Source organism: Schistocerca gregaria, chromosome 9 (genome assembly GCF_023897955.1).
Source record: "Schistocerca gregaria isolate iqSchGreg1 chromosome 9, iqSchGreg1.2, whole genome shotgun sequence".
Lineage (NCBI taxonomy): Eukaryota > Metazoa > Arthropoda > Insecta > Orthoptera > Acrididae > Schistocerca > Schistocerca gregaria.
In genome coordinates this window covers 180,161,753-180,181,960 of record NC_064928.1, presented here as the reverse complement: position 1 = coordinate 180,181,960, position 20,208 = coordinate 180,161,753, and the positions used below count along the sequence as shown (strand labels likewise).

Below are 20,208 nucleotides of genomic sequence, written 5' to 3'. Positions count from 1 at the left end.
CGATAATCTTTTTTGTGATCCGATTTTAATTAAATAAAGCCTCTACGGTGCCTCAGGTTACCAGCGGAAACGGCATGAAAATTCGTCCAGTAGTTTTGGACAAATGTGTTCATACAAACAGACGGACATGACAGTTTTAGAGATTTGTTATTATTAGTACACAAGATACAGATCTTAATCAGCATAATACAAGCCTATTCGCACTTGTTTGCTTTACTGTACTTTCTTTTCTTAATAAAAAATTATGATATCTGCGTTTATTCCCTCAGGTTCCGCATTAATGAATTTATCATCTTTCTCTGCTTCGCCAATTTCCTACCAATCATATTTCTATTCCTTAAGTATTTGTACTCTGGATCTCTTAGATCTCAGAAGCGCATATGATATCTACACTGACAGAAAAAAATCAATTAATTTGGAGTCATGTAATTTCTGGAAGATATTTCTCTAGACAACTTATTTAAGTGATTACCATTGCAAGATGACAGGTTAATGTCAGCACGAGATGCGTCTTTCCAAACGTGAAATGCGGCTACGTTAATAGCCGGTGTAACCGACAGAACGCTGAATGAAAGTTTGGAAACGTACATGCATTGTACAGGAGCCACATGTCAGTTTGTGGGTTGGAGTCCCATGCTTGTTGCAGTTAGTCGGTCAATACAGGGGCCGTTAATGCTATTTGTGGATGACGCTGGAGTTGTCGTCCGATGATGTCCCATATGTGCTGGATTGGAGAGAGATCTGGTGATCGAGCAGACCAATGCAACATGTCGACACTCTGTAGAGCATGTCAGGTTACAACAGCATACATGGGCGAGCGTTATCGTGTTGGAAAACACATCATGGAATGCTGTTGATGAATGGCAGCACAGATGGTCGAGTCACGAGACTAACGTACAAATTTGAAGTCAGGGTGTGTGTGGTAACCAGCAGAGTGCCCCTGCTGTCTTACTAAATCGAACCCCAGACCATAGCTCCAGCTGTAGGTCCAGTGTGTCTAGCATACAGACAGGTTGGTTGCTGGCCCCTATTTGGCCCCCTACCAATACATAGCCATCACTGGCATTGGGGCACAACCAGATTTCGTCAGAAAACAACAGATCTCCACCCTGCCCTCCAATGAGCTCTCGCTTGACACCACGGAAGTTGCAGATACCTGTGGTTTGAGGTCAGTGAATGCACGCCATAAGGCTCTGGCTCGGAGCCGTCCAAGTAACTGATTTGTGAGGGGCGTTTGAAAATTACGTGGAAAAATAAAAACTAGTTACATGTTTGGGTTAACCTTTTTTATTTTTCGACATAGTCTCTTTTTAGACTTATACACTTCGTCCAACGCTGTTCTAATTTGTTGATCCCTTCTGAATAATAGGAACTGTCCAAGTCTGCTCAATAGCTATTAGCTGCTGCAATCACCTCCTCGTTTGAATTAAATCTTTGTCCTGCCAGCCATTTATTCAAATTGGGGAACAAAAAGTAGTCCGAGGGAGCCAAGTCTGGAGAATAGGGGGGATGTGAAACGAGTTGAAATCCTATTTCCATTAATTTTGCGACCACAACTGCTGAGGTGTGTGCGGGTGCCTTGTCGCGATGGAATTGGACTTTTTATCTGGTCCAATCGCTGGCGTTATTCTTGCAGCTCGGTATAGAAACGGTCCAATAATGATGAATAATATTCACCTGTAATACTTTTACCATTTTCCAGATAGTCGATGAGGATTTTCCCTTCCGAATCTCAAAAGACAGTCGTCATAACCTTTCCGGCCGAAGGAATGGTCTTCGCCTTTCTTGGTGCATATTCTCCCTTGATAACCCATTGCTTAAATTGTTCTTTGGTCTCAGGAGTATAGTAATGTAACCATGTTTCATCCACAGTGGCGAAACGATGCCTAAAGTCCTGAGGATTCTTCCTGAACAGTTGTAAACCATCCTTGCAACACTTTGGTCAAGCATGAGCGAAACCCATACAGCGGGTAGCTTTCTCATGTTCAAATGTTTATGCAAAACATTATATACCCATTCATTCGAGATGCTCGCAGCACTAGCAATCTCACACACCTTAACTCTTCTGTCAACCATCACCATATCATGGATTTTATGAACGATTTCTGGAGTCGTAACCTCCTCAGGGTGTCCATAACGTTCAGCATCACTTGTGCCCATATGGCCACTCTGAAAATTTTGAAACCACTTATAAACTGTTCTAATCGAAGGTGCAGAGTCACCGTAATGTTACCAAGCTTCTCTTTAGTCTCCTGAGGCATTTTACCTTTCATAAAGTAATGTTTAATCACCGCACAAAATTCTTTTTCGTCCTTTTTTTGACAATCACCTGACTTTCTTGATTCACACGAACGCCAAACACAAAGAAATAGGCCAATATGGCTGAAACTTGGTGTGCGTTCTTTCCAAAGTTGCTACTAACTAAACATGACCTCGATACTCGCCGGTGGTGCCATCTCTCGGACTTGGCACGGACTTCTCAAACGCTCGTCGTATAATAGTTCGTTGTGTCACTGTGGTGCCGACTGCTGCTCAGATTGTTTCTGCATATACAGTACATTGTGCCAGAGCCAAACGCCTGACATGATGGTCTTAGCCGGCCGGTGTGGCCGAGCGGTTCTAGGCGCTTCAGTCTGGAACAGCGCGACCGCTCCGATCGCAGGTTAGAATCCTCCCTCGGGCATAGATGTGTGTGATGTCCTTAGGTTGGTTAGGTTTAAGTAGTTCTAAATCTAGGGGACTGATGACCTCAGATGTTAAATCCCATAGTGCTTAGAGCCATTTGAACCATTTTTTGACAGCCAGGGAATCAACATTACAATGGCTCAATCAGTTACATGAAGTTATGAGGTGACAGAGGCCTTGTGTTCCAAAGTATGAAGATCTAATTTTTTTTTAATGAGAATATTGATGCCAAGTAGAGCATGCAGCGGAGTACACGATATACTCTACGCAAGTAGGGAATTACCTTCAGGAACGATTCAGTCGTTAAAAGTAAAGACTGAAATGTGTGAGGCCAACGAGCATCCGCCATATTGTTGACCAGTCACACATATCATATCAGTGAAATGGAAAGTTTCTGAACTCATCGCAATCCTAAAAGCTTAGTACATTCCTAATGACAATGTATGTAAGAAAAGTAGTTTGACCTGCCACATCAAATACAGACGTAGAAACAAGTACATCCTATTATTCTTCCAAGTTGTTCATCCTACTTTACTCGAAAATAGAACTGTTCAAAAAAAATGGTTCAAATGGCTCTGAGCACTATGGGACTCAACAGCTGTGGTCATCAGTCCCCTAGAACTTAGAACTACTTAAACCTAACTAACCTAAGGACATCACACACATCCATGCCCGAGGCAGGATTCGAAACTGCGACCGTAGCAGTCGCGCGGTTCCAGACTAGGCGTCTAGAACCGCTCGGCCACCACGGTCAGCAGAACTGTTCAATCTAGAATCCTTCATCATTTGGGAACTGCGATGAGATTACTCAGCTAATTTTAAAGTGTGTTGACAGTTAGTCTCAAATGAGTAATGTTAATAAAATTTTGCATTTTGCTGATACAAACGACCATGTGCAAATATTGTCAGCTCAGTACAGTCACTCGAAACTGGTATTTGGTCACCTGTTTTCAGCAAAAATTCTGTATCCATCTCGTACACAGAAGCTAAATAAGTTAAATTTTTACACTCCTGGAAATGGAAAAAAGAACACATTGACACCGGTGTGTCAGACCCACCATACTTGCTCCGGACACTGCGAGAGGGCTGTACAAGCAATGATCACACGCACGGCACGGCGGACACACCGGGAACCGCGGTGTTGGCCGTCGAATGGCGCTAGCTGCGCAGCATTTGTGCACCGCCGCCGTCAGTGTCAGCCAGTTTGCCGTGGCATATGGAGCTCCATCGCAGTCTTTAACACTGGTAGCATGCCGCGACAGCGTGGACGTGAACCGTATGTGCAGTTGACGGACTTCGAGCGAGGGCGTATAGTGGGCATGCGGGAGGCCGGGTGGACGTACCGCCGAATTGCTCAACACGTGGGGCGTGAGGTCTCCACAGTCCATCGATGTTGTCGCCAGTGGTCGGCGGAAGGTGCACGTGCCCGTCGACCTGGGACCGGACCGAAGCGACGCACGTATGCACGCCAAGACCATAGGATCCTACGCAGCGCCGTAGGGGACCGCACCGCCACTTCCCAGCAAATTAGGGACACTGTTGCTCCTGGGGTATCGGCGAGGACCATTCGCAACCGTCTCCATGAAGCTGGGCTACGGTCCCGCACACCGTTAGGCCGTCTTCCGCTCACGCCCAAACATCGTGCAGCCCGCCTACAGTGGTGTCGCGACAGGCGTGAATGGAGGGACGAATGGAGACGTGTCGTCTTCAGCGATGAGAGTCGCTTCTGCCTTGGTGCCAATGATGGTCGTATGCGTGTTTGGCGCCGTGCAGGTGAGCGCCACAATCAGGTCTGCATACGACCGAGGCACACAGGGCCAACACCCGACATCATGGTGTGGGGAGCGATCTCCTACACTGGCCGTACACCTCTGGTGATCGTCGAGGGTACACTGAATAGTGCACGGTACATCCAAACCGTCATCGAACCCATTGTTCTACCATTCCTAGACCGGCAAGGGAACTTGCTGTTCCAACAGGACAATGCACGTCCGCATGTATCCCGTGCCACCCAACGTGCTCTAGAAGGTGTAAGTCAACTACCCTGGCCAGCAAGATCTCCGGATCTGTCCCCCATTGAGCATGTTTGGGACTGGATGAAGCGTCGTCTCACGCGGTCTGCACGTCCAGCACGAACGCTGGTCCAACTGAGGCGCCAGGTGCAAATGGCATAGCAAGCCGTTCCACAGGACTACATCCAGCATCTCTACGATCTTCTCCATGGGAGAATAGCAGCCTGCATTGCTGCGAAAGGTGTATATACACTGTACTAGTGCCGACATTGTGCATGCTCTGTTGCCTGTGTCTATGTGCCTGTGGTTCTGTCAGTGTGATCATGTGATGTATCTGACCCCAGGAATGTGTCAATAAAGTTTCCCCTTCCTGGGACAATGAATTCACGGTGTTCTTATTTCAATTTCCAGGAGTGTAGCATTGGATTGTAATATTCCTAATAGACTAATATTTAATGAAAACTTCGATTCCCTGACATCGTGTAGTACAATTCCACACTTTAAAATAATTGGTATTATGGTGATTCATGAATGTCATAAAAATGACACTAAGTTGGAGACTAATTAGCAGACACCACTACAAAATAAAACAAACGACGATGTATTTTAAAAAACTGTGGCATTCATTGTAGTAATGGGAAAGACTTGAATTAGTGAAAATGGTAGGAATAAAATGTATGGTATTCATCACCAACTGTAATTATTCAAATAATTGGACTTTTACGAATGTAATTTACTCATTCAAGAATTTATTCTGTCGCCTGCAAATGAAGGAACATATTGTAAAACGTAAATTTAGGATGAAAGCTGTAAAAATATTCCGTCTTAATGACTTTATTAATTAAACTTGTTGTAACCAGATATACGCCTAATTATAAAATTCTAGACATCTGTTACAAATTCTGTCAATCAAAACCTGTTTCGTTTTACCCTCTTAGCTTCAATTATTGTTAGGAATGTGAGTCATTGTGTAATTAGCGTGTATTAATTAATTTTGTGAAGTTAATTATTGTACTCATATTTAGATGGAATTTTCACATTTAAAAACAATTTTACATTATAAATGTCACATATTATTCAATTCTGTAATTTTAGACGTATTATTCTGTGTAATTAGAATATCTTAGCTTTGGAACTTTTAATTGGCAATACGATTAAAAATATGTTGTCATTATTAAGTAATAATGGTCCAAGTGAGCATCCATTATTTAGAATATATATATATATAAAGGGAAGCAGCGAGGTTGCTGGGTCGGGGCAGTTTGAGCTGATATCTCGAAGTGTAACCTGTGTTAGTTACTTGAATATTATTTCACTACGATTTAAAGTTATGAAAAAGTATGTTTCTTGATTTATGAACCAGTCGGTTGTTTTACGAAGACATACTGTACAACTCGCCCTCTTTGCAATGTGTCATGATGGATTTGATCAGCTGTTACGAACGGAAGAATAAGTGTTTAAAAACTGGGACCGATCACTTTCACTGTAAACCACACACTTCATGAAGATCCAGGCAATCTACGAATATTTCAGTTATGTAGAGAAAACTTTCGTTTTCACCTTCTACTTATGATTCTACACTCCTGGAAATTGAAATAAGAACACCGTGAATTCATTGTCCCAGGAAGGGGAAACTTTATTGACACATTCCTGGGGTCAGATACATCACATGATCACACTGACAGAACCACAGGCACATAGACACAGGCAACAGAGCATGCACAATGTCGGCACTAGTACAGTGTATATACACCTTTCGCTGCAATGCAGGCTGCTATTCTCCCATGGAGACGATCGTAGAGATGCTGGATGTAGTCCTGTGGAACGGCTTGCCATGCCATTTCCACCTGGCGCCTCAGTTGGACCAGCGTTCGTGCTGGACGTGCAGACCGCGTGAGACGACGCTTCATCCAGTCCCAAACATGCTCAATGGGGGACAGATCCAGAGATCTTACTGGCCAGGGTAGTTGACTTACACCTTCTAGAGCACGTTGGGTGGCACGGGATACATGCGGACGTGCATTGTCCTGTTGGAACAGCAAGTTCCCTTGCCGGTCTAGGAATGGTATAACGGTGGGTTCGATGACGGTTTGGATGTACCGTGCACTATTCAGTGTCCCCTCGACGATCACCAGAGGTGTACGGCCAGTGTAGGAGATCGCTCGCCACACCATGATGCCGGGTGTTGGCCCTGTGTGCCTCGGTCGTATGCAGTCCTGATTGTGGCGCTCACCTGCACGGCGCCAAACACGCATACGACCATCATTGGCACCAAGGCAGAAGCGACTCTCATCGCTGAAGACGACACGTCTCCATTCGTCCCTCCATTCACGCCTGTCGCGACACCACTGGAGGCGGGCTGCACGATGTTGGGGCGTGAGCGGAAGACGGCCTAACGGTGTGCGGGACCGTAGCCCAGCTTCATGGAGACGGTTGCGAATGGTCCTCGCCGATACCCCAGGAGCAACAGTGTCCCTAATTTGCTGGGAAGTGGCGGTGCGGTCCCCTACGGCACTGCGTAGGATCCTACGGTCTTGGCGTGCATACGTGCGTCGCTGCGGTCCGGTCCCAGGTCGACGGGCACGTGCACCTTCCGCCGACCACTGGCGACAACATCGATGTACTGTGGAGACCTCACGCCCCACGTGTTGAGCAATTCGGCCGTACGTCCACCCGGCCTCCCGCATGCACACTATACGCTCTCGCTCAAAGTCCGTCAACTGCACATACGGTTCACGTCCACGCTGTCGCGGCATGCTACCAGTGTTAAAGACTGCGATGGAGCTCCGTATGCCACGGCAAACTGGCTGACACTGACAGCGGCGGTGCACAAATGCTGCGCAGCTAGCGCCATTCGACGGCCAACACCGCGGTTCCTGGTGTGTCCGCTGTGCCGTGCGTGTGATCATTGCTTGTACAGCCCTCTCGCAGTGTCCGGAGCAAGTATGGTGGGTCTGACACACCGGTGTCAATGTGTTCTTTTTTCAATTTCCAGGAGTGTAGATAACACCAGACGACATGCACTTTTGACAAGTCAGCTCATCTGTCTTCGAAGTTTTGAGGATCACCTTACCGACGAGTAGATAAAAGGATGTGACCAATGACTTTATTGAAGTCTCACAGCAAGTAGGTCACACTGGCGCCGGTCTGTCTCCATAGTGAGACTGAAAATCTGGAATGTGTGCTTAGAGGTCAGATTCAATAATCCTTAGTAATAAACTACCCACACTGGGACAACTTAAGACACACTGATGCAGTTCTTCAGTGGTGTTTGTAATTGGTCGACAATATGGAGGCTATGCTTTGGTGTTATACACTGCAGTCTATAATTTTAACAACTGAATCGTGTCTGAAGCTAATTCACTACTTGCATCGAGTTTAATGTACCACGACGCACGCTGCTACTTGGCGGCAATTTTCGCATAAAAAAATAGACCCCTCAGTAGAACTGAGAACTGAACCTCACCCCATATCTTCATGTAACTGAGTGAGCCACAGTAATGTTCTTTCTTTGACTACAAAATTTGCCTCCAAAACTTATTTTGACGTCATATTTTCCCAAAGGTGACAGGTGGAGATTTTCGAAGAAAACAAAGACATCGATAGCTTCCAAAAAGCCAAAGAAAGTGGTAAATCTGCCTAACATCATGTAGGGCCCCCGCGAGCACGCAAAAGTGCCACGACATGACGTGGCATGGGCTCAACTAATGTCTGAAATACTGCTGGAGGGAACTGACACCATGGATACTACAGAGCTGTCCATAAATCGGTAACAGTACGACGGGGTGGAGATCTCTTCTGAGCAGCACTTTGCAATGTATCCCAGATGTGCTAAATAATGTTCATATCTGGGGAGTCTGGTGGCCAGCGCAAGTGCTGAAACTGAAAAGAGTGTTTCTGGAGCCACTCCATAGCAATTCTCGACGTGTGGGATTTGCATTTTCCTGCTTGAACTGCCCAAGTCCGTCGGACAGGCGATGAGACAGGATGCTTATGTATGTGTCACCTGTCAGAGTCGTATCGACACGTGTCTGAGATCCGATATCACTACGCATGTCCCACACCATTACAGAGCCTCCAGTAGCTTCAACAGTCCCCTACTGACATGCAGGGTCCATGGATTCATGAGGTTGTCCTCATACCCGCACACGTCCATCAGCTCGATACAATTTGCAACGAGACCCGTCCGACCAGACAACATGTTCTCAGTCATCAACAGTCCAACGTTAACGGGCCCAGGCTAGGCATAAAGCTATGTGTCGTGCAGTCATCAAGGGTACACGACTTGGCTTTCGGCTCCGAAAGCCCATATCGATGATGTTTCGTTGAATGACTCACACGCTGGCACTTGTTTATGGTCCAGCATTGAAATCTGCAACAGTTTGCGAAGGGGTTGCACTTCTGTCACGTTGAGCGATTCTCTTCAGTCGTCGTTGGTCCCGTTCTTGTAGGATCTTTTTCTGTCCGCTGCGATGTCGGAGAGTTGATGTTTTACCGGATTCTTGATATTCGCGGTATACTCGTGAAATGGTTGTACGGGAAAATCCCCACTTCATCTCTACCTAGCTCGTGCGTCGACTGTAACACCACATTCAAACTCACTTAAATCTTGATGACCTGTCGTTGTAGCACCAATAACCGATCTAACAACTGCGCTAGACACTTGTTTTCTTACATAGGCGTTGCCGACCCAAGCACCGTATTCTGCCTGTTTACATGTCTGTATTTGAATATGCATCCCTATACCGAAAGAGAATAGAAGCTTTCGAAATGTGGTGTTACAGAAAAAATGCTGAAGATTAGATGGGTAGATCACATAACTACTGAGGAGGTATTGAATAGGTGGCAGGGGTACAATACAGGGAGCGAAAGGCTATTCACAATTTGTACAGAAAGCAGATGGCAGTTATAAGAGTCAAGGGACGTGAAAGGGAAGCAGTAGTTGGGAAGGGAGTGAGACAGGGTTGTAGCCTCTCCCCGATGTTATTCAATCGGTATATTGAGCAAGCAGTAAAGGAAACAAAAGAAAAATTCGGAGTAGGTATTAAAATCCATGAAGGAGAAATAAAAACTTTGAGGTTCGCCGATGACATTGTAATTCTGTCAGAGACAGCAAAGGACTTGGAAGAGCAGTTTAACGGAATGGACAGTGTCTTGAAAGGAGGATATAAGATGAACATTAACAAAAGAAAACGAGGCTAATGAAATGTAGTCGAATTAAGTCGGGTGATGCTGACGGAATTAGATTAGGAAATGAGACACTTAAAGCAGTAAAGGAGTTTTGCTATTTGGGGAGCAAAATAACTGATGATGGTCGAAGTAGAGAGGATATAAAATGTAGACTGGCAATGGCAAGGAAAGCGTTTCTGAAGAAGAGAAATTTGTTAACATCGAGTATAGATTTAAATGTCAGGGAGTCTTTTCTGAAAGTATTTGTATGGAGTGTAGCCATGTATGGAAGTGAAACATGGACGATAAATAGTTTGGACAAGAAGAGAATAGAAGCTTTCGAAATGTGGTGCTACAAAAGAATGCTGAAGATTAGATGGGTAGATCACATAACTAATGAGGAAGTATTGAATAGAATTGTGGAGAAGAGGAGTTTGTGGCACAACTTGACTAGAAGAAGGGATCGGTTGGTAGGACATGTTCTGAGGCATCAAGGGATCACCAATTTAGTGTTGGAGGGCAGCGAGGAGGGTGAAAATCGTAGAGGGAGACCAAGAGATGAATACACTAAGCAGATTCAGAAGGATGTAGGTTGCAGTAGCTACTAGGAGACGATGAAGCTTGCACAGGATAGAGTAGCATGGGGAGCTGCATTAAACCATTCGCAGGTCTGAAGACCACAACGACAACCAGTTTCTTTGGCGCTCCCGTGTATAATGAGCTGTCCGTCTCCACGACGAGAGGTAGCCGCGCGGTCTCCGACGCCTTGTCACGGATCACGCAGCTCCACACGTCAGAGGTTCGAGTCCACCCTCGGGCATAGGTGTTTGTCTTGTCCTTAGTGTAAGATAGTTTAAGTTAGATGAAGTAGTGTGTAAGCCTAGCAGTTTGGTCCAACAGAACTTACCACAAATTTGCAACTTTCCAGCTGTCCGTCTAATTCGTCTGCAATAATGGCTACCGCAGTTTATCCTCTCGACCGGCCACAAAAGTCGATATGTGGTCTCTGTCGTCTTCGATACAGCGTGTACACATCATACCGACGTCACGCAAGGGTCCACCAGCGTGCAATAAGACTCACACGATTGGTAACGACGTCACCGTACTTGACATGTCCGCATTTACTACACGCACGTCGGAAAGACACGACTGCCTTGCCTACGTGTCGGTGCTTATATACTCGCATCGGCGTCGCGCTACTCTGCGTGGATGGTGCTGCTACGCCCTCAACGAGTCGACCGAAGCGTCCGATCCCACCTGTCGGCTTTGACCCGTGACGTAAGGCTGTAGTGGTGTGTGAGGTCACGAGGGCGCGGTATTTAGTTTGTGAGAGTGCCGTGTTTGTAGGAGTCGCTTTGATGCGATCGATGGTGCTCTCTGGTGGTTTGTTAGGCGATGTTTTTGATTTACTTTGCGAGTGTGGCGTCGTGTGTGAATTTTGGTAAATTGCTTTTTTTATGTCTTTGGTAGGTATGTATATGACTGACAGGGTCAACAGTTTCCGGTTGTCGGCTATGATGGCGGACAGTGCGTTATCTCTACTAAAATTCCTTCAACTATTCGGATTTTTGGATGAAGTCGTAAATTGTTCAGTATGATGTGAAGAAATGAGGCTTCTACATCTACATTTACATCTACATGATAACTCTGCAATTCACAGTTAAGTGCTTGGCAGAGGGTTCATCGCACCACAATCATACTATGTCTCTACCATTCCACTCCCGAACAGCGCGCGGGAAAAACGAAAACCTAAACCTTTCTGTTCGAGCTCTGATTTCTCTTATTTTATTTTGATGATCATTCCTACCTATGTAGGTTGGGCGCAACAAAATATTTTCACATACGGTAGAGAAAGTTGGTGACTGAAATTTTGTAGAGAGATCTCGCCGAGACAAAAAACGTGTTTGCTTTAATGACTTCCATCCCAGCTCGCGTATCATATCTGCCACATTCTCTCCCCTATTACGTGATAATACAAAACGAGCTGCCCTTTTTTGCACCATTTCGATGTCCTCCGTCAATCCCACCTGGTAAGGATCCCACACCGCGCAGCAATATTCTAACAGAGGACGAACGAGTGTAGTGTAAGCTGTCTCTTTAGTGCACTTGTTGCATCTTCTAAGTGTCCTGCCAATGAAACGCAACCTTTGGCTCGCCTTCCCGACAATATTATCTATGTGGTCCTTCCAACTGAAGTTCTTCGTAATTTTAACACCCAGGTACTTAGTTGAATTGACAGCCTTGAGAATTGTACTATTTATCGAGTAACCAAATTCCAACGGATTTCTTTTGGAACTCATATGGATCACCTCACACTTTTCGTTATTTAGCGTCAACTGCCACTTGCCACACCATACAGCAATGTTTTCTAAATCGCTTTGCAACTGATACCGGTCTTCGGATGACCTTACTAGACGGTAAATTACAGCATCATCTGCGAACAACCTAAGAGAACTGCTCAGATTGTCACCCAGGTCCCAGGACGCTTCACTGGGGAACACTTGATATCGCTTCAGTTTTACTCGATGATTTGCCGTCTATTACTCCGAACTGCGGCCTTCCTGACAGGAAATCACGAATCCAGTCGTACAACTGAGACGATACCCTATAGGCCCGCAGCTTGATTAGAAGTTGCTTGTGAGGAGGCTTACTTAAAGTTCCGGCTTCTCGGACCAGGGACGGCTGTATGTGGAGATGTCGTAAGAATAACTGGTCAAGGGAAGTGTTTGATCCCAATGTGTGGCTGTGAATGTTGGTATTGGTGTCGGGAGATGTTTTTGAGCTATATAGGTCAAGGGAAGTGTTAGGTCCTAAGTTATGGGATCGGGAGCTGCTGTTGAGCTATATAGGTCAAAGGAAGTGTCCGATTCCAAATGATATTGTGTTTAGTGGTATTTGGGGAGTTTTGTGATGTCGTTTTTTTTGTCGTTTTGCGTGGTTTTTTATGGGGTGTGGGTGTCCAGATTTGTTTATATTTAGTTTGTCCCCACTCAAAAAACCCCTATTTCCCGCGCTTGTCGCGTTAGTGTGATTAGCCTTTTTGTGGAACGTGTGTGTGTTTGTTTTTCGATGTATTTTCGTCCTCAATAATGTGTACGTAACGATTTTATATGCGCCATAGTGGAATAGTGGTTTATGGTCGTTTCCGCCATATTTGTGACGTCATGGGTCAACGCAGACGGGCGGGATCGGACGCTTCCGTATTTCCCCCTCATCCGGAAAGTTTTGGATTGCCCCGCACAGTAGCGGGCGCCTCAGAGCTACTCACGTGTGCTGGTCGGGAATGGGCAGCGTGGCGACGAACTCCCCGAAGACCCAGGGTGCGAAGAGGCGCGCGATGGTGATGTCGTGCCAGAGTACGTGCCGGTACGGGTGGACCCACCACCGCTGGATCTGCCGGATCTGCACCTCTGGCGGCGTCAGGTCCTGGATCGTCGTGAACTCCGTGCCGCCCGCCATCACGATACCTGCTCGGGGACACCGGAAAAGTCCGTGCAAACACCGAGAGATGGCACCACCGGCGCGTATCGAGGTCATGTTTAGTTAGTAGCATCTTTGGAAAGAACACACACAAAGTTTCAGCCATTGGTCTATTTGTTTGTGTTTGGCATTCGTGTGAATCAAGGTAGTCGAGTGATTGTCAAAAAATGGACGAAAAAGAATTTCGTGTGGTGATTGAACATCACTTTATGAAAGGCAAAACGCCTCAGGAGGATAAAGGGAAGATTGATATAGATTACAGTAACCCTGCACCTTCGATAAGAAGTTTATAAGTAGATTCAAAATTTTCAGAGTGGTCATGTGGGCACCAGTGATGCTCAAATATCTGGACGCCCTGTGGAGGTTACAACTACAGAAATCATTGATAAAATCCATGATATGGTGACAGATGACAGAAGAGTTAAGGTACGTGAGATAGCTACTGCTGTGTACATCTCGAATGAATGGGTTCATAATATTTTGCAGGACTTGAGAAAGCTGTCCACGAGACGGGTTCCGCGATTGCTCACGCTTGACCAAAAACGAAATCGTGTGAAATGTTGCAAGGATAGTTTGCAGCTCTTCAGGAAGAATCCACAGGATTTTAAGCGTCGTTACATCACTGTGGATGAAACATGGAAACATTACTATACTCCTGAGACCAAACAATCTAAACAATGCGTTAGCAAAGGAGTATCTGCACCAAAAAAGCTGAAGACCATCCCTTCGGACGGAAAGGTTATGGCGACTGTCTTTAGAGATTCGCAAGGGATAATCCTCTTCTACAACCTGGAAAAGGGTAAAACTATTACAGGTGAATATTATTCATCGTTATTGGACCGTTTGAAAACCGAGCTGCAAGAAAAACGCCGGCGATTTGACCGCAAAAAAGACCTTTCCATCACGACAGTGCACCACCACACACCTCAGCAGTTGTGGTCGCAAAATTAATGGAAATAGGATTCCAACTCGTTTCACATCCCCCTATTCTCCAGAATTGGCTCCTTCGGACTACTATTTGTTCCCCAATTTGAAGAAATGGCTGGTGGGACAAAGATTTTATTCAAATGAGGAGGTAATTACAGCAACTAATAGTGTAAGTAGGCCGTTTAGGTTTTTTATATTGGTAACGCCACGTAGCGCTCTGAAAATCACTGGCTGTGCTATGTGCAGTCTGTGGCTAGTTTGCATTGTTGTCCGCCATTATAGTGTTGGGCACCTGGATGTTAACAGCCCCTAGCGTTGCGCAGTTGGAGGTGAGCCGCCAGCAGTGGTGGATGTGGGTAGAGAGATGGCGGAGTTTTGAAATTTGTAAGAATGTATGTCATGAACTGATATATATATATATATATATATATATATATATATATATATATATATATAATGACTATCAAGGTAAATACATTGTTTGTTCTCTATTAAAATCTTTCATTCGCTAACTATGCCTATCAGTAGTTAGTGCCTTCCGTAGTTTGAATCTTTCATTTAGCTGGCAGCAGTGGCGCTCGCTGTATTGCAGTAGTTCGAGTAACGAAGATGTTTGGTGAGGTAAGTGATTTGTGAAAGGTATAGGTTAATGTTAGTCAGGGCATTCTTTTGTAGGGATTTTTGAAAGTCAGATTGCGTTGCGCTAAAAATATTGTGTGTCAGTTTAAGCACAGTCTTATATAATTGTTCTAAGGGGACGTTTCATATGTCGACCCTTACCCAAGGATACCTCACTGGAATCTTCTGATTTTTTCCTTTAGTTTGTGTAATTAGTGCAGCTTTTGTTTATTGCTAGCGCGCAATCATAGAGAGAATTTCCTTTGTAGTTGCAGTCTTTCATTGTTGTACAGTAAAACAGTTGTGGCATGCAAGTAGTTTTACACGAAGTATTTCGCAGCTGCGCTTGCAATTAACTACTTATTATTTTCAGTGCTATGTTAATATGTTCTCTTATTTTTGCTCTTCCAATTGTGGTTTTCTGTGTTATCGTGTGAAATATTGTGACAATAATGGCGTGTGAAAAACGTAACACTAGGCTCGAAAGTAAACTGAGAAATAATAGTGACGACGAGCGTAGCTTACCAGCACCACTGTGTAATGAATTAACTAATGTTCAAAGTAGTAATTTGGTAATAGTCCATAGGGAAATGGAGCGGGCTGCAAATAATGGTGTAGGCAGTGAAACAGATAGTGAACAGGGAAGCATTATCGATCGATCGGTCGGCAACAACTCGCCTCAGGAATCGGGAATGACAGGACACAATCTTGCAAATGCTGCAGATTCAGGTTTTGGGTCCTCGCCGTTTTCTAAAATAAGTCAAGACACATTTTCTTCTTGTCAAAATGTGAATGTTGCCGGTGCAACTTCACTGCCGAAAAGCACTGAGGAACATGTTTCAGACACCAGTGCATTGTTATTACAGTTAATGCAACAAATGGGACAAAGGCTGCGAAAGTTAGACACAATGGAACAAAATCTTCAAAAGTTAGACACAATGGAACAAAATCTTCAAAAGTTAGACTCAGTGGAACAAAATCAGAGACAAACACAGCAAAAGTTAGACGCAATGGACAAAAGCTTCAAAAGTTAGACTCAGTGGAACATACACTTGAACAAACACGTGAAGATTTAACTACTGAATTACATAAAATCGAATCGAAATGTCAAAAAGTCTGTAATGACGTAAAAACATAAATTTGTGAGCATTTCCAACCTATTTTTTCGTGGCATGAAAATGCATTACAGAATCACGAAGCAGCCATTAAAGAACTGCAAACTATTGTTCATGAAAATCATGAGACCTTGCAAGCTAAAATTGACTCAGTTGCATCTACCGATTCGGTTACCCAACTTGCAAAAACTCAAGAAAACTTAAAGGACACAGTAGATACTCTGAAAATTCGTTCAGAAAGACACATGGAGGAAATTAGTTCATTATCAGAGAAAGTAGCTGAACTTTCGGATCAGCTAAATAATTTATCTACGAAGGTAGATGATAATCTGAATGACACAAAACCGGTAGTGCGAACAAATTAGGAAATTCAAACAAAATCTGAATCAAATTAATACGCAAAACCAAAGAGAAATCCGGGAAGTACAAGATCAACTGACACAGGTAATACAAGAATTACGTATTTCAGAGGACACTCGCGCTGCAATACGGGAAGAAGGACATAGAAATACGGAACTGCCACAAAATAATAACACAGGGCACTTCGGAGATTATGAAAGAAATTGGCAAGGTACACCGAATTCTGAGATGGAACAGCCGAAACGACGTAACAATGACCGACATGCGACTCGCCGACATGATAATTTTGACTATAAGCTGTTCATTACTACACGTAAATTCTAAACATTTAAGAATTCTGGCAACGACATTCATCCACTAAAGCGTGGCTTCATCAATTCTCTCATTGTCCCCCCCCCCCCCCACCCCCCCAACTGGTCATTAGAGCACAGATTAGAACTAGTTGTAAGAATGCGATCGGTCATTCACCATTGCCACAGTAAAGGAGAATTTTACCATGCCTTCCTCTCAGCATATTGGTCTCAAGCCACACAAGACCGAGTAAAACATGGCATCATAATGATGAAACATTTCGAACAATCTGAATTTTCCAGTCTTGTGAAATATTTTGAAGACATGCTGCACAAGAATCAGTTCCTGTCAAACCCATACAGCCCCTCAGAACACATCCGCATTTGCTTAATCAAATTGCCTGAACATTTACGGCATATTATTTTGGCAGGACGTTGCAAAGACGACATTGAAGAAGCTTTTCAGGGACTCTTACAAGAATTAGAAATTGACACTGACAATCGCGGAACGCGAAAACAGGAACACAACAATTACAGGTCACATCTGTCGCAATTCCGCGATGAAAGAAATAATAACTGGACACGACAAGGCTATTCTCACAACACAAATAGTGACCAAAACAGACACCACCCGTATGACAACCGTTGGCAGAGTAGTAATTATTACAGGGAAAGATCACCTCTCCACGGTAATGACTATCACAGAGACAATCAGAGAAACAGACAATATGGAAACCAAAATAATTATTATCAAGGGAGACAGAATAACTTAAGACGCAACGGTCCAGCGCGCAGTTACGATTCAGGGAGAAATTCTCCACCACGTGACCGACAACAAAGAAACTATGGAATCTACCGACATGACGACAGACGATATGATCGTAACGACAGACCTGAATTGCATCAGAACTGGCGAGATTGAAACAGGGCGGGGCCCTCTCGACAAGGTGAATTTGTAGAAGTTAGGTCTCCAAATCCCAATAACGACGCGCGCCAACGAAGACACAATAGGCAATGACTCATACCGCTGGCAGCCACAAAACGTACCCATGAAACTGACGACGCAGCTGCCGTAGCTAGTAATTACGTAAAAATGGATGACATTAGGGATATCTTACTCCAGGAACACGACGTAAAACGTAATAACATTGCGTATTCGGTGATTCACATTACAGTAAATGACGTAAAATTTACGGCAGTACTTGACTCTGGCAGTCCCATTTCAGTAATTAGTGAAACAGCTTTTAGCAAATGCAACAAATCGAACTATTGCTCCACACTTCCGTTACGTAACATTAAATTACAAGGTGCAACCGTTGGAAAAAGTGTAGATGTACGCCAACAAACCAACTTAGAATTCTTTTGTCAAAGCCACAGCTTCTCTATGAACTTTCTTAGCTTCTCTATGAACTTTCTTATTGTTCCATTATTGTCGACGGAAATTATACTGGGAGTAGACTTTTTGAATGAATACAAAGCAATCTTAAACTTTCACAATGCTGAAATAAGTTTAGAGAAAGAAGGTAAGTCAAAAGCTTTGAAATTTGAAGATTGGCTCTCAAACCATCACGAGGAAATTAATCTGCTTTACCTTCTGTTAGACAACAGTTCGGAATTTTCTACGGAACTAGACACTAACAATCACTCTGCAATTACTGACAGGAATGATATCGACAACATATTTGATACTAATGAGTTAATTCACAATAAAATTCGAACAACTGAGAATTGTAATGACACTGATAGGCAAGACGTTTTTGAGATTTTACAAGCACATTCCACAGTTTTTACTCACAAAACAGGAACAATCAAGGGATTTCAATACCAATTTCGTGTTCGTGAGCATACTAAATTTTCTGTTAGTTCATATGTAATTCCAGCACATTATAGGGACCGTGTTAGAACAGAAGTACAATCTATGCTTGACGAGGGCATTATTGAGCCTGCAGTAAGCTCATACAACAATCCATTACATATTGTTGAGAAGAAAAATGGATCGATCAGGCTTGTCTTAGATTTGAGACAAATCAATACTATCATTATTCCTGAAACAGACAGGCCGCAAACGTTGGAAGAACTTCTTCAAAATTTTATTGGTGTAAAAGTGTTGCCTTCCATTGAACTCAGATCCAGCTTTTATCAGATCGAACTTCATCCAGAATGTAGAAAATACACAGCTTTTCTTTGTTTCGGCGTTTGTTATCAATTTAGGAAACTTCCTTTTGGTTTGAACATTTCTTCGGCAGCGTTCATTCGCGGGCTAAATTCCATATTACCTGATTTCTTAAAACGTCACATCACCTTATATGTGGATGATATATTCTAATAGCACAAGCCTCATGGGAACAACATAATTGCATCCTCAACAGTTTGTTACGTATCTTTGCAGAATCTGGAATTACAGTTAACGTGGAAAAGTCTGAATTTGGTAGGTCAAAGGTGAAGTTTTTGGGACATATTATTTCTTCTGAAGGCATTCAGCCGGATCCTGAAAAGTTAGAAGCAATCAGAGCCATTCCAGTTCCATCCACAAAAAAACAAGTCCGCAGTTTTCTAGGTCTCGTAAATTTTTACCGTCGTTTTCTGAATATGCAAATTCTAGTTACACCAAAACTTTGCTCTCTCACTGGAAAAAATACTATTTGGAACTGGGACGAACAAGCACAGTTGGAATTCAGTTCTTTGAAAGAATCGCTACTTAACGCGCCAATACTAGCTCATCCAGATCTCTCACAAGACTTTTGCCTTAGCACGGATTCTTCTAAAGTCGGTCTTGGTGCCCATTTATTTCAAGAAGCCATAGAAAATGACACTACGGTTCAGAAAACCATTGCTTTTGCTAGCCGAGTGCTAACAAAATCTGAAATAAATTATTCCGTTACTGAATTAGAAGCTTTAGCTATCGTTTGGGCATTTAACAAATTCCATTTCTTTCTTTCTGGTAAGCACGTAAAAGTATACAGTGATCATCGTGCATTACTATTTCTTATGTCTTCAAAATTAAATCATGACAGGTTAAAACGTTGGGCATTGTTCCTGCAAGAATTCCTCTTCACAATAGTCTACATTCCCGGCAAGGAGAACATTGTTGCGGACGCACTTGAGAAAAGTAACACAGAAGACAACCTCGAGAAAAATTTCAGTATTCTTTACATTCAGAAAGTCGCCTTTGAAAACTTCATCACCACATCTTTAAAGGACATTGCTCATGAACAAGATAAAGATCCGATTTGGAAAGACATCAAAAGTAAATGGCATGAAAAGCCGCACACTCAGATTCGGCATTATTATCTGGTTAGAAACAACATACTCTTCAAATGCTGCACTGTTTATGACAAGCTATGGGTACTTTGAATTCCAGACGATTTTGTTAATAAGCTCATTTGGTACATTCATTTCAGCTACACACATTTTGGTCCACGAAAATGTTATCATATTCTTCGAACGACTTGTTATTTTAACAATATGGAAAAGAGAATTCGAAGAGTCTTGTCTATTTGTAAACTTAGTCAATAGGCGAAACTATCTACTATCTCACATCGTGCTCCGTTG

General features: G+C 43.7%; 1 protein-coding gene across 1 annotated transcript in view; it reads right to left on the bottom strand.

Annotated features, from left to right (window-relative positions):
- LOC126291489 (complement factor D-like) overlaps window positions 1-20,208 on the bottom strand; it is a 72,226-nt gene that overhangs the window by 33,051 nt on the left and 18,967 nt on the right. Inside the window, exon 2 of the mRNA XM_049984997.1 lies at window positions 13,135-13,333. Coding sequence (XP_049840954.1) covers window positions 13,135-13,333 — 199 coding nt within the window. The remainder of the gene's footprint in view (window positions 1-13,134; window positions 13,334-20,208) is intronic.